Source organism: Leptosomus discolor, chromosome 6, assembly GCF_034619465.1.
Source record: "Leptosomus discolor isolate bLepDis1 chromosome 6, bLepDis1.hap2, whole genome shotgun sequence".
Lineage (NCBI taxonomy): Eukaryota > Metazoa > Chordata > Aves > Leptosomiformes > Leptosomidae > Leptosomus > Leptosomus discolor.
Window position 1 is genome coordinate 64,807,688 of NC_141396.1, and position 15,824 is coordinate 64,823,511.

The window sequence follows — 15,824 nt, forward strand, 5'->3', positions numbered from 1 at the left end:
ATTCCCTGTTCTGATCGGCTCAGAATGAGACAAGAACTGTAATGTTAACAGAGAGGCATTTAAATGGCTGCAAAGACGGCAGATGTTATGAACATAAACCAAACAAAAAAAAAAACCAACCCTTTTTTCCCATCCAATTCAGAAATGGTCACTCAGAATGTAGCTGACATGTCCATGGCTGCCTGGAGCCTGAGATAAAATTTATGGACCTCTTGCAAAATAAACTGAGACCAAAGAAATCTCTAGTGTAGCCAGAGTGAATGAACAGCCTCAGTATTAAATCCTCAGAATCCAAATCATATTGTTAAGGAGAAAAATGCAAATCCAAATAAACATTCCTGGACACATGACTGGCCGTTACAGATGTGGAAAAGGCAATGCACAGTCATCACCTTTGCATTCAGCTGATTGCAGATATGTGCAGTGCAGCTGACACAAAATTTCTGGGACAATACACTACCATCAACTCCCAATTCTCAATGCAGACCCGATGAAGTAGGGATCTTGTAAACGCTACTGTCTAAATGTCGTTTGGTAGACAAGTACTTGCACCACTTCTCACAGCTTTACAAATCACAACTGGGTATCCAAGGACAGATGAAAGAAGTCGTAGTGGAAAAGGTGGATGAAAGGTTGTTGAGAACAAATCATAATTCAGGCTGCACGTATCTGTATCCATTTCTGTTCCCCATCCCCAAAAGTTTCATGGTGGGGGGAGCTACGAGGCTGTGCTCACACCTGTGTTTGCACGGCCAGACTGTGGAATAATTGAAGCAATTCTCTGTTTGGGGAGACAGGACATTGTGCAGAGAAAAGATGAAAGAAAGAGGGAAGAAAACAGGGACTTTCACGGGAGAATACTAACAACAAGAGGAGCAATACCAATACTGATGAGCAAATCGGAAGACGTCTTTTAACTTTGTGCCTGCTAACAAAAACTCTTGATTGACTATCTAAGCCTAAGGAGACAAACAGGGAGTTGAAGAGCTGATATCAGGATACCTAGACCTAACATCTAGATCTGCCCGTTCCTACACAACCTCAATGAAACGGTAGCTTAGGCCAATATCAGAAAGTACTTTAACAGAATTTCTAATGTTTTGACAGAGAAAACAGTAGGAGAAAACCCAGATACGTAGCAAAAACATTAAAATATCAATCAAAATACATCTCCCACCTGTGACATCAATCTTGAAGGTCAGTTTCTGGCCAGCAGCCTCGCAGGTGTACTCCCCAGCATCCTTCTTCTCCACCTGACCCACCACCAGACGACGCGATTTGCCCTCCGACTCCACCTTGAACTTCTTGCTCGAGGTGATCAGTTTCCCCTCCTTGTACCATTTCACGTCGGTCTTGTCCTGGGCCACCTCGCAGCTCAGGGTGGCATTTTCTGATAGTGCAGCTTTCACCTCTTTCTGCACCTTCTCCTTGTTGGTAAACTCAACTTCTGGCTCTGAAAAGAGAGAGAAATTCAGAAGGTCTCCAAGATACGAAGTTGCGTGATCCTTTTGTCATGGCTTACAGGGAACACTGGAAAACCAGGCTCTGACTTGACAATGCCTGTCTAAAACTACTGGTAGAACATTCAGACTGCTTTGTGGTGAGTTTTTGTGTTCTGTTTTGTCTTCTGAGTGCAGACATTGGGCAGACACCCGACCACCCTTCACCATGCCCTGCTCTGAAATGCACCAAGAATCAACTGCGTTGCAGAGTTGTTCTGGTTGTACCAGCATGTTGGGATGGAGATGTGCAATCAGGACTTTCCTTTTGACAGCCCTGTTGCTGCAGAGATGGGTAGCTCCCAAAGATGTTCAAGGATGGAACTCCCTGTCTTAAGGATTTGATCCTGCTTCACATAGAAGATAAGTAATAATCACAATATTAATTTTTCTAAATAGTCCAGAAATAAGAAGCTTGGGAAAAAGAATCCTCTCTCACCTGTGACAACAATCTTGAAGGTCAGTTTCTGGCCAGCAGCCTCGCAGGTGTACTCCCCAGCATCCTTCTTCTCCACCTGACCCACCACCAGACGACGCGATTTGCCCTCCGACTCCACCTTGAACTTCTTGCTCGTGGTGATCAGTTTCCCCTCCTTGTACCATTTCACATCAGTCTTGTCCTGGGCCACCTCACAGCTCAGGGTGGCATTTTCTGATAGTGCAGCTTTCACCTCTTTCTTCACTTTGTCCTTGTTGATGAAAGCATCCTCTGCTTCTGTGGGGTGGCAGAAGCAATTTAAAAAAATCACACGTATATTCACACTTTGCAAAGTGTCCAAACCCAAATGAACAACATGACAAATTCCCACAGCTCTGTTGTTTTGGAATGGTCCCACTCATGACTAATATGTCCTCGGTACAGCCTGAGGACAAAACATCAGCCATTTCTGAGTAAAATGATCTCGTGTCTCAGGAGAGCAGCTTCTTCCCATCTCCATGAGAAATCCAACTTTTTGTTCCATAACTTAACGCACAAATAATCCCACAATCTCACCTGCCACTGAGACCCATATGTAAGCCTTACCCATTCTAGGTACTTCTTGAGCAGACTTCTTCCAGACCCATTTTCCTAAACATCTGGGAGCTGACCGTACCTTTATACCTATAAATCACGGCAGTATATGTATACTTGCCTATTTTGTCTTTACTGGGAACTCAGGAAACAACAAGGACTGCTGAGTGGGATTCATCTCACAGATGAAGACAACTAGCTACAGGCATCTGTGTGACAGTGGTTGCACGCAAGCTGGTTTTCTGATCAACCTCACTCCTCAACGAAGAGCTTGGCTACACAGACCCTGCAGCCTAGAGAGTGATTCCTTTTGCTCTGTAGGAAGGGGAACTCATGGACCTTTCTGGGATGAGAACGAACATATCTCCTACCTGTGACAACAATCTTGAAGGTCAGTTTCTGGCCAGCAGCCTCGCAGGTGTACTCCCCAGCATCCTTCTTCTCCACCTGACCCACCACCAGACGACGCGATTTGCCCTCCGACTCCACCTTGAACTTCTTGCTCGAGGTGATCAGTTTCCCCTCCTTGTACCATTTCACGTCGGTCTTCTCCTGGGCCACCTCGCAGCTCAACATGGTGTTCTGTGTCAGTACAGCCTTCACCTCCTTTTGTACCTTGTCCTTGTTTGTAAACACATCTTCTGTCTCTGTAAGAAAGCCACAACAGTCACACATTGCTTTAGTCTTCTCCAGTGCTTAATCAAGTTGCCCTTATTTCTCTATGCTTGCCCCTGACAGGCAGTATAACAACGGCCCATTAAGATAAGAATGAACCTCTATTTTGCTGACAAGAGGTGAATAGCTGTATGAGATTCTGGGATAAAGTTAAAAACCTCACAATTCGAGCAGGGATTTGAACCTGGGATTTAGAGCAGCAACATGCACTGCCTGAACCCTCCTCCCTCTTCTCTCTTTCTCTTCCTATGTCTCTCCAATCTTCCAGAAGGCAACAGCCTTCATATCCTCACATCGAGGAACTATTGCTCTTTTAACACCTATTTGGGTCACTCAAATTCAGTCATTCTCCTTCTCATTAGAGCTCTCCAAACACCTCCACCTTCCATTTTATCTATCCCTGCACCTGTGCTGTGGCCTCACACTATGATCCTGCAGGAGTTTTTCTGCAGACCCATCAGCTAATTGTGAGAGGTACAGAAGTTATCATCCTTGCCTGTCATTTTTTTTGTGGTTACGAGTCATGGAGGCAAATGTGTGTGTATAAAGTGTTGATATGACAGTTGGCCAAAAACCAAATGCTACAGCTGATATATTTCACCCCAGAGAGGTTGTGAGATGATCCTCCGAATGTAAAATACTGCCCAAAAATTGAATATTCCTCTATCTTTGGCATTTCTAGCATTTTCTCACCTCTGACTTTGACTTGGAATGTTGTTTTGTCATCCTTCGTTTCACAGGTATAGCTCCCTTGGTCTTGCTGTGTCACCTTCTTGATGATGAGCTTGCGGTGTGTCCCCTGGGAGATGACTGTTGTCCTCTGGTCCTGCTTCACCTCAGTTTGATCCTTCTTCCATACCACGGCTCCGCTTGCAGCTGACACCTCACACGCCAGCTCAAGGTTTTCGGAAGGACTGACTGATATTTCTGGAGTTGTTTTGGGCTTGTTGACAAAATTAACAGCATCATCTGGAAATAGAAAGAGAAAGCAGTTTATGCCTTGACCCAGGCTTATCAGCACAAAATTAAGATACAGTAATTACCGATCATTATTTCATTGCTTGGGTGACCAAGTTTCACCTCTGGAGGTGTAAATGTACATAGGCGTGCGTGGTACTATTGCATTGTAACTATGACAGAGTGTTAACAGTTACGGCAATAAACTGTGGTTATGAGTCAGGAAAGTCCCTCCTGAGATCCAGCAGTGTTATCTCTACCGGGGAACTCATCATCCAAGGTTTAAGTCATCCAAAGAATTACTACATAATGGTCTCCAGATTGGGAACTGTGTAGTGATGGATCCTTTATACTATATTAGCCCGTTAGGTCTACACTGTGGCATTAATGCTAACCTTCCTAAGTTCTAGGTAGACGTGGATCTATGCCTACCTGTATTCATTACCAAAAACCACCTAACTGATGTGCATCTATTTTCTGTATCCCTTTCAGAAGTCGGGCATAAAAGCTCTTACAGAGCACAGAGGCGGTGGTTTCCATTACCAGAGTTATATGTGCACAGAGCCATGAGCAGAACCTGGCCCAGCATCATGAGACCATATAGCCTAACGTGTGCTTTAGTTCACAGCTCCTGTCTCAGCACACGCATGAATGTTGATGCCTGACTTTCTGACAGATGGTGCAAACTCCTCTGATCTTCAGATAATTGCTCTCAGTTACAGTGCAATCGCATTCATCTCTCCTACATCCTTCTGGATCTTTTAAATCAAGCTGAGATGCCCTCAAGTTGCTGACACTTTAATCACCACTCCTTGTTTATGATTTCAAGCAAGCTCTAGGGCATATAGATTGATGCCTGAGTACACAAACAGCTTTGAAAAGGTCTAAGAAGTCTGAGAAAATCTTGTTAGAAGTGATGATGAGCCTTCTTTGAATATTTCTGAGCCCATTCCTGCGGCCCCTTGTCCACAGTATCAGTCCCACTGGACTAATTCTTCCACAGACCAGATCAGGGTACCTATGGGATAAACTCATTGATAAGATATTCTCCAGCTTCAAGAGGACTGAGTTATTATATGAGACAACAGGGTCACATCTTTCTGCTGAAACCCATCTTCACAGTAGAGAACTCGCAACTGCTTGTGACTCTCATAGCTCAAGCAGTAGAGGTTCCTGCTTCGATAACTTATCTCAAACTCTTCTGACAGCGAACTGGTGGCCACATGTATGAGCTGTGCATGCAAACACACACACACACAAAGCGTGTGTCATGTATACAGCATTTTTATCAACCCAGTCCTTTTGCAAGTGTATTTGCAAAGGTAAAAGCGAAGGCAACTCAGTGGAGACAGGCACCTTGTGTGCAAAATGTGAGCAAACCTATTCAACACACACTATCCTGATCAGCTAATGAGCAATATTTGATGAGCACGTCAGGTATTTCAAACTCTTCGTTCCATCAAGGAAGCCCTTGCCTGAAGAGCAAGCTGATGGCTGTCAGTTACAACCAACCTTCGCATAGTATTGCATTTCTTTCAGCAGCAACTGTTGCTTTCAGTCACCGAGTATCCCAAGGACAATCGCTATGCTACACCCATGCCAGGCACATCTGTGGCATCAGAGAACAAATATTTCACTAAAAATTGTAATCATTAGGATTGATCTATTCTTCAAAATATTAGATGACCAAAGAAGCACAGTCCCTCCAGAATCCTGCTGTTTAAGATTATTGGGGTGACCTGTTACTGTAAACACAGATTACTTCCCTGCCTTAAGACCATCCTCTGACTCTGCAATACTTCTTCTTAGCACTCTGGAAAATTTTTACAGTGACATGTGAAACAAGGTGGAAGTTGCCCTAGCTAAGCTTTTGTTAAGAGGTTGTAACACCATCCTCGTTCATCAAAAAGTTCATGGGGGTATTATTTAGCAGAGACCAGTTTTCTTTGCCTGAATGTGATGTTTTGTGATAGGAGTAACAGGTGAGATTCACCTCACCTGCACGTCGTCATCAAAAAGTTAGGTGTCCTGTCTCAGGTAATCATGCAGGCTCCTCTGTACTTGATGTTCAGACAAAGGCAGCTCCAGAACACTTTCCAAGTCCATCTTAGTTAGCTCTCATTGGACATGATAAATCAGATGATACAAATTGCCCTTTGTGGGTCAGTTCAGACAGAGCCTGGTTGGATTTTTTAGCCCAATTTCTCAGCGGGTACACTCAGGGACTATGAATGACACTCAAACTGAAATTGCACAATCTCAGATTCTCGACCAAAGACAACTGGAGGCGAGATGCAGAGTGAATACCTGAGCAAACACCAGTTGTAACCTGGAAGCAATCACTCCAGCTCAGCAAACCCTGTAGCAATCCCTCCAGACCAGTGCTGTGCCAGATTAATCAGCACCGCTGCGTTTTTAGTTAGCTGACGGAGAGCATCATAGTAACGTGGATGTACAGTTACAGGTCGTAGGCACTCAGTTGGTAGGTCTTTTAAATTGCATTGTACTGCAGCATGTAGACAAGCCATGAGAAGCTTTCAGTAGACTTTCAATTTGTAACTTAAGACCTGGTTAAAAATTAGGCTCCAGACAAGCCAAAAAACCACTTTTAGAAGAAAGGTTCCCACCAGGCTATGCAAATTGAATCAGTTAAATTTCACAGATATTGAATTTCACAGATAAATTCTTGTGTCAGTTTATACTCTGGCTCCATCCTGGACTGGAATGCATCAGTGACAAGCATTTCTCTTCTAGGCTTGACCTGACAGCCACGTGCTTTAGCACATGCTTTATGCTGACAGGTATGTGCCATGAACTAATGGCTTCACTTACAGTACCGTAGGCAGATGTCTCAGAGATCACAGTGTCCTTTGGCAACAGCAAGAGACGCTTAACTCTCAAAATCAGGAGTTAAACTTGTCAAAGGAGGACACAGGGCTTTCACAGTAAGACTTTAGGACCACCTTGGGTCAGGAGGTTCAAAGACGATGTACATGGTGAGCTAAAAGAATAAAGGCCAGATGTGGCACTCAGCCTGTCCAGCCAGCATGGCATTTGAGTCGTGATTCCAACCTTAGTAAAAGCTTGGGCTAGCTTGAATACGTAACAACATCGTTACATTATTTGCCCATGTTATGGATTTGCATAAGGACCACAGTAAGGATCAGTCCCTGAAATAATACTGTGCAATCTCGGCCCCAAAAGACAGCGGTTTACACAGTAAGGCAAGGAATGAACAGAGTCCTGAGTTTCTAATATGGACTCTGATCCCATACTTGCCTCATAAACTTACCTGAGACTTTTAAATCAAAGAGAAGAGTATCATCTCCAATTTTGCATGTGTATATTCCTTCATCTTCTTTTGTCACAGCTGAAGCCACCAGCTTATGCAGTTTTCCTTTATCTTCCATGGTGAATTTCTTACTGGCTGTGATTTCTTTGCCATCTTTGTACCACTTAACCATGATGTTGGCCTCAGAGGTCTCAGAAACAAATTCAGCCTGTTTTCCAGCGATGGCCCTGATAACTCCTCCAGTCTTCTCTTTGTTTATGAAGTTTGCAAGTGCTGAAACAAAATATTGACACACAGCACTGGTAGAATTGTGTGGACATCAGAAAGGACGTACACTTACATCTCCATCATGCGTTCACTTATCATAAGACCAAATATACATGTTTAATTTGGATCTAATTGCTAGATTCTAAGGCAGAAGCAGCCAAATTTCCAGCCTTTATAAACCATATACCTGATTAGCACATGTCCAAAAACCAGAGCACACACACAACACGGGAGGCTGAGTCAAGGGGAGAGGAAGCCGTAGGCAACAGGGCTTTAAGAAAGTATCTGAGACAGGTGAGGAAAGAAATGAAACAAGCAAACGAGAGGGAAAGCAATGAATGCTGTTCAATCATTGTGTTGTAACTACCCGGCAAATAAATCGACTCTAAAAGAGGTTAAAATGTAACCTAGATAAATTAAATTACATTAAATTAAAAATGTGTACAGATACCACATCAGACTGAAATGAAAAGAAACTTATTCCTGGAAATTAACTGGAGCGGAGAAGATAAACAATAAATCTGGCACCATATTAACATGTAGTGGAATAATTGAGTCGCCAATAGCCTCAAAGCAAAGATTCAAAAACCCACCAATATCCTAGCTAAAAATGTGAGCCTGAAACCACAGTCCCATCTTGCTTTAGATAATGGAATTAATTTTCAAAGATCTTCTTAACATATTATTTTAAACCAACACACACAATCAAGTCACTTTGTTGGGACTGCGCAGTCAAAGCTACTAAAAATCAAAGCCTTGATTATGTACGCGTTTTTTTCCTTAATTTCAAGAAAATGCTTGCACAATACAAATTAACAACTCTCTGCAGGATGCCTGGCGAAAGCAGCTGTCATATTTCACTGCTGATACTGTGATAAGCAGTTACAGTCCTTGGTCTGGACCAGCTAAGCGTGACTCTCGGACTTTTACTCCCAAGGTGTTGTAACCAGTGCTGCGTCCTGATGCAACACGTGGGGGTTCTCCTTTAGCTCAAAGGCCCTCCCCACAAAGATGGATTTTGCGTTTAGCTGCCTTGCTTTTAAGTACATTATATTTCTCCTAGTCTGTGGTAGTGCTTTTAATTACAGACAAATATTTGATAGGGAACCAATATTCACCGGCTTGTACAAAGGCAGGGTCTGGAGACCTGAAAATGAAGAGTGAGTGGACTTGCCAAGCAGAACACGGGTGAGAAAGGAAAAGAAGACCCCAGTCCCGAATCTCCCCCAGTCTAAGACTAAGAAACACCCAACAAGCAAATAAAGAGGGAAAGGGAAGGGAAGGATGTGACTGTGCAGCCAAGGGCCTCTTTAGCTCTGGTTCTCAAGGGACTCCATTCAATCACCAGCTTCTGGCAGGGACAAGAGCTTGCATTTGACTTCTCCAGGTCCCTAACAGCAATGTTTTCTGGGGCTCATTAGAAGCCATACCTATGTGTAAAGAAGTCATACCAGAAGCATTTAAGCAGGGAAAACCTTCTTTTTTCATTGTTTTTACTTGGAAAGACTTGTAATGGCAGAGCTTTCCCTTCGGTAGGACAGCACTGCAGTCCTTCTCCTCTACCCAGCCACCTATGCCCATGAAGCCTGCAAGGACCAAAGGCTGCCGAGACCTCTACCTCCCCACCAGCATCACTGGAATTCGGCCCACAGGTTAAAAGTTTTGAGAGGAAGAAGAGGGAGATGGGTTCATTCATGCACCTTTCTCAGAAAACCAGAGTGAAAAATACAACCACAGCAGCCTGAAGGAGACTCCTCAGGTGTCCCATTTCTACGCAGGAGGTCATGTGTCAGAGGACGCCTGGCATGTGAAGTCTCACGGCAGCGGAGGGACTGCAGTGATAAATGGCAAGTGCGTTTTCTAGCAGGGCTCTTCTGGGCAAGGGGCCCAGCGAGTGACACACCTCTGGCCGTGGCTCAGCATGGCGGCTGCTCGGCAGCCACGTGATGCCCACGTGCCAGACACAGCTGACCTGCCCATCAGGTGATTCACCAGCTTGCTGTGCCCGATTTACAGGAGGAAACACAAAAGGTGGCAGTGCTGAAAGGCAAAACACCGGGACAGCATTTGTGAGCCTCGTCCTACAAGGCTGAGATACATCAAAGCTGGTTCTCCAGGAATCAAGCGACAAACAGAAGATGTTTAAGTTACAGCTTGTCAACACAGATTTCAAAATAATAGCACTGATTACTCATTTGACAGTCACATTACAGTGAACAGCACATGGAAACATCCATCAGCTAATTCAATTAAATCTGTGGGTAGACTTGCCAGCATGAAAAATGATGCTGAGGAGGCAGAGAGAGAAGAAAACGAAAATTAAGAACAGCTGCCAAGCGTCGACAGCAAATTCCTCCCTCTATAAATGTAGTCACATTTTTAAATTAAGTTTTTCAGCTCTCTCTGTGCCTCTTTTGAGTCTGCTCTTTGAGAATAATCAAGCAGATAAGCTGCCAAATGCAAAACACATACATTACTCTAGGGCTTTGCTGTTTCTACAGAGACCAAGGAGGGCAAGAAGCCAGCAGAATAAGATGATGAAGCACCTCATAGGTACTCAGTATAGAAACAGCGTGATCATTGCTGGGAAGAAGGTGAGGGGTGAGTTACAGGACAGAACCCAGAAATGGCTTTACAAAGTCAACTTGCCAGTTCAAAGCAAAATAGCTGCAGAGCTCACCCCAGACAATGTCTGACAACAGGCTAGACTGTCTTGGAGTCAGGTTTTATACTCTGAACCTCAGCAGACATCTAGCTGATACCCATGAGGAATGACCTGGGGATACCCTGAGGCTTTTCAGCCAAACTCTGGTCCCATTCAAGGCAGAAGAAACACTCCTATGAACTAGTTCATAAAAGCTTGCACAGATGGGGAGGCTTGTAAGAGGAAGGCTTCATGCTTGTGGTTTCAGGGTGACGTTTCAAGACTCCATGCCTTGCTCTGGGAGTGGATGTGCCCACCAGTTAGGTAGCAGGGAATCAGGAGGGAAGGGACTGCCATGAAAACAAGGGGCAGCTCTAAAACAGTACTAGTCCAAATCTAACAAATGGGAAATATTGAAAGGAAATGACATTTTGCTGTTTGTTCCATACAGCCTTCTAGCTGAATACCTTGCAAATAGAAGTGAGTCAAGCCATCCAATGTGCCCTGGAAAGCTCTGTTCTTATTCACCAGGGTATTGACAGAAGAACAAACCACCAACCACAAACAAACAAAATCCAAAAATTCCCACAGCGCCGAGATCATCTTGGTCCATAAGAACTTTAATCAGAATTGAACTGGCTCCTCAGTGACATGGCTCATATCACATTCAAGGCCAGGTTGGATGGGGCATGGAGCAGCCTGGTCTAGTGGCAGGTGTCCCTGCCCATGGCAAAGGGGTTGGATCTAGCTGATCTTTAAGGTCCATTCCAACTCAAACCATTCTGTGATTCTGTGATCCCATAACAGAATAGACATGGGATCACACGCAGCAGGTCCTGCCCCCGTGGATGAATTTCTTCATCGCAAAAGCACCTTTTCACTACCCACCATTCAACCTCATGAAATAACAAGGCATCAACTTGAGCGAAATCCCAGCTCTTAACCACTGAGAAGGTGTTGGATCCCAAGTTCTACTCTGGGACTGTAGACACTGTCAACACTACATGTAACGGGGAGTTACCACAACTCCCTGCACTGCCTCTGGAGCATTCCCTTTCTGTCCCATGATGGCTTTCTTGGCTTAGGGCAGGAACAGACCATTAATGCAAAGCAGCCCAGGCAGTCACATACCTTTCACTGAAAGCTGATAGAGCATTTTATCCCCTTCACAGGTGCACTCATAAACTCCAGCATCCTCTGCTGCTGTGCTGCGAATATGCAGGATATGCCGCTTCCCCACAGTTTGAAGTTCGTATTTTTCGCTGGCCTTGAGCTCTTTCCCATCCTTCAGCCACTTCACAGTAGCCTCTGTGTCTGAAAGCTCAGCCTGAAGTTTGGCTTCCTCCCGCAGCCGAGCGGAGACCTTTTCTATATCTCTGCTCTTGTTGGTAAATCTCACTGCAGCACCTGCCAGGGAAAAGAGGTTTTGTTATTTCAAGTTATATTCAGGTAACGTATCCGCGACATGAGTCTGCTGTAGACTGTGAGATCTCTGAAAAAGTATTAGGTCCTGTTCCTGCCCTCACACTCGGTCAATTCTGAGCATTTTTTTTCCCCGTTCAGGAGACTTGATCTATTTTTAATGCCAGAGTCACTAAGAAAAGAAAAAAGTACATCTTTCTACTGATTAATAATGCTCTAAACAGGCTTCTGCAGAGATTCTCACCCGAAGTCAAACACATCCTTCCAGAATGGATATCTATTCATTACCTTTTGCCATGCAATGTGTGTAGAGGTTATCGTCATTTCACAGAGGAAAGCTGGAGCACCCAACTCTCAATGCTAAATCGAGTTAGGTGATACTAACTTGTACATCACACACATCTGTGGTAGACTAAAAAATCTCCAAGAAAAATCATTGTTAGTCATTACTACTCATTGACATTTGAAAGACTCTTCTCAGAAAGACTTAGCCGAACGTGGAGCTGAAATTACTGCCTTGAGGTGACTCAGGGATAGGTCTGGTGACAGGATGGTGACTGACGGTCGTGAAGAACAGAAATTCACGAGCTGATGTTAAGCAGTCTAGTTCAGATACCAACCAGCTGGCTAGATCGACTCACTCTGAACTGCGTGCTGTCATGGTGAGGTCATCACCAGGACCCACGTTAGTTCATATGATGCAATTTCAGGTACTTCCTACAGACCAGGCACTGGTGAAAGCCTCCGGCCCCAGTTCTAATCATCAGGTCACAGCAACTGCCGCTTGACTGGAAGAAAGGATAATGATGGAAATAAATACCTTTTACTCTCATCTTGGTGCTGGTGTCAACATTATTTGCAACAAATTTCACTTCTGCTCCATCGTCGCTCTTGGTGATGTTCTTTATGATTAGTGTGTGAGTAGTTTGAGTTCTCTTAATGACGTAAGTCTCACTTTCCTGTAAGACTTTACCATTAAGGTACCAAGTGCCGGAACACGTCTTTGTCAGGTCAAGAGTAAACAGGGCATCCCCTCCAGGTACAGCTTCAACAGTTGTCAGGGGGGTTTTCACAGCCAAGACTGGTTCTGGGGAAGAAAAACCACATGTATCTCTGAGATCAAAGGACACAAGGCTGCCACGCTGGACAACAGCCCTTCCTAAGAAGAAAGTTTTGGGGGTAAACAAGACATGAGAATGAAATCCTGCAGCCTTATACAGTTTGCATGCACTGAAGGCAATGCACGGTTGGTCAACAGGGTTTGATTTCTACAGGTAACTGATCTCTGGCATTAGGGCAAGTCCTGTTGCTGCCAGGAAAGAACAACAGGAATACTTTACTGATATTTTTTTTTCCCCCTAAGTTGTTTAAAGGTGTAACAAGCCTGAAACAGCTAGGTTCCCCAACAAGTGTGCTATTTATTTAATAACCAGTATTATTCTCAGATTTCAGAAGGATCCTAAGGAGGCCACCCAGCCTACTAGTCACTTCTAGATATTCTAGGAAAACGCAAGCATGTTCAGACAGCTAGGGAAAAGGATGACAGAATAACAAGACACAGTATAAACAAAGTCTGTGCAGATATTGTCCAGCACAATGAATCAAAGGAAGACGCAATCCCATTGCACACAATGGTTCTGTTGGCACCCCAGAAATAAAGTGAAATCCCCGTATTCCTCCTAGTAACTCTAAGACAGAAGAGAGATTGACTGGAACTTGGTTTTCACGATGGTATGATCACCCATAAATACTCTGTAGGTGCAAGTTTGATATCTCATTTATATATTGAAAACTATAAGCCCACTGTAGTTTTTCCTTTCATACCAGGTCTAGAAGAAGGACTTAGAGGCTCAAGGTCCGTTGCAGAGAGCTCTGCCTCTCACACAGCCCGATATGGAATACAAGCGTACTCACAGCTCTATCACAGAAACCCACCATCACTTCGATTGAAATGAGACAGGAGGACCAGCAGCGAAGGGAAAAAGCTTTTGCTGTGCGACTGCTCTGTCCTCCTCAAAGTCGTGGGACACGTCTTTAGAGCACCCACGTGGCAGATCCCCACAGACTGGGCCGTTTCATGATGGTTTTGTGCTCACCGAGGTGCATGCTCCCTGGGAACTCCAGGTAGGGGCTCTGTCCGTAGGCGTTGACTGCAGACACTCTGAACTGGTAGTCGGCCTCTTCTGACAGGTTGCTCACCGTGAACTCTGGGACAGGGACGTGAGACTCGTGGCACCTCACCCAGGTAAAGCCGGTTAGTTTCTTGCGTTCCACGACGTAGCCATCGATTGGAATGGGGCGGTTCATCTTCGGAGGGGACCATGCTAGCGTCACTGAGGTTTCTGTTTTATTTTTCACCACAGGGTCAGCTGGGGGTTGGGTGGGAGGTTTTTTGGGAGCTGAATAAGGGGAAAAAAAAAAAAAAAAGCAGAGCAAGAAGTTTATGTGAGTGGAAAAGCCACTATGCCTCACCGAAAAAAAGCTTACACTGGACTAAAAGCCACTCTTGCTTAATAAACCTCCATAAAACATTGATGTGAGATGGAAAAGCAAAAGAATGGATAGAAGATGCTTTGGGGCTGCATTACACACAGATGTACTATACTCCTACCTCCACAGCTAAACGTAAGTGATTTCTACACAATATTAAAATTGTCTGCACAGACAAAGAGTCTACAGTGAAAAATTCATAGGCTTAAATTTTCAGTGCGAGATCTAGATCCACACTGCTGCCTACACAGCTCCTGGGCAAAGCAGACTAACGCTCAGCTTGTTATTTTCATTCAGAAGATGGGTAAAACCTCCATCAAAAGTCGTTCAAAATTCTGTGCATCAAATTCCTGGTACAGTTCCCTGGTGTGAATCCAGGCTAAACCAAAAATACCTTAATAGGATTACTCTGGTGAGGTGGCACAATTTTGCCCCGCTTACTAGACATCATCGCACAGGGATAGTTGTATTAATGCCACAAGTCTGCTGGTATTTATCTTCGGTCAGCATTTCAACTATACACATCCCCACAGTCAGGAACATAGATGTGCCCGTGAGAACCAACGCGTGGCAAGGCACCATTGCATCAAGGAAGAGCATGGCAATATTTGGCAATGCTTTGCACGCAGGCGTGGCAGCCTACACAGCAATGCAAAGCCACTCCATCAAAAGCAGTCTGTGCCAGGAGTCTATGTCTTCCATTTCCTCCTGAGAGCCTGTCCCAGACACACTAAAACATTTCAGCTCAGATCCTAAACAGGTTTCAACACAGAGCAGCTAAACGTTGTATGACCGGGACATTTCAGAGACAGAAGGCAGACAGTGTGTGGGGCTTAGAGTTACGGAGATCTCAGCTGCTCGTTACCCAGGCCTGGCTGTTCTCTGCAGCCGCTTTCCTCTGGGTATCTGTCCTCTGTCCTGCTTTGGAAATTTATGCTCTCCTCACTCAGGAGGCTTGTTGTATCTTTGTCTCCCAAGAGCAGCAGCTATCGTTGGGGATCTCTGTTTCAGTCTTTTATGCAGAGCCAGCTTTTGGGGTTGGGGAATTAACTTCGAAAGGAAATGATATAAAGATATGTCCCTGCCGTGAGACCCTACCGTTGAGGAGGTGGGGCTATTTTACGGTATCAGAGGTCACCAGTGTACTCCTGCAGGTATTTGTATAATGGAGATTTACATCCACCCTCTCGTTCCTCTTGAATCCTTTAGAGAAAGCTCAAGGCCCATCAGGGTTTTTCACTATGTGGTGCCACCGATAAGGTCAAGAGGCTAGGAATTACCTGGTGTGCTCTGGTTACACATCTACTGACGTGGTAAAGGATTCATTTCATTTCATTTTGGCTGTCTGAAAGGTGTCTGGTTTAAGCCAGACTCCAACTGTAATCCCATGGAGAACAGCACACTCGGTAGCAACTTGTCCCAGTTAAAGAAGGTGTGCGAGATGGGTGAAATGAATGGCATAATGCTGATACTCAAGTATTTGTGATTATAGAGAGAGGCTGTACAATGAGCCTAGACTAAAAACTGAGCTCTGGACAGCTGATGTTCTCTCTGCTTCAGTTTACC

The 15,824-nt window shown here is 44.6% G+C and overlaps 1 protein-coding gene across 1 annotated transcript in view; it reads right to left on the reverse strand.

Moving 5' to 3' along the window:
- The window catches only part of OBSCN (obscurin, cytoskeletal calmodulin and titin-interacting RhoGEF), a 179,267-nt gene that overhangs the window by 149,449 nt on the left and 13,994 nt on the right, over positions 1-15,824 (reverse strand). The window contains exons 5-12 of the mRNA XM_086467362.1: positions 13,865-14,167; positions 12,589-12,855; positions 11,478-11,753; positions 7,436-7,708; positions 3,880-4,155; positions 2,883-3,158; positions 1,939-2,214; positions 1,178-1,453 (exon numbers count right to left, since the gene is read on the reverse strand). Coding sequence (XP_086323488.1) covers positions 1,178-1,453; positions 1,939-2,214; positions 2,883-3,158; positions 3,880-4,155; positions 7,436-7,708; positions 11,478-11,753; positions 12,589-12,855; positions 13,865-14,167 — 2,223 coding nt within the window. The remainder of the gene's footprint in view (positions 1-1,177; positions 1,454-1,938; positions 2,215-2,882; positions 3,159-3,879; positions 4,156-7,435; positions 7,709-11,477; positions 11,754-12,588; positions 12,856-13,864; positions 14,168-15,824) is intronic.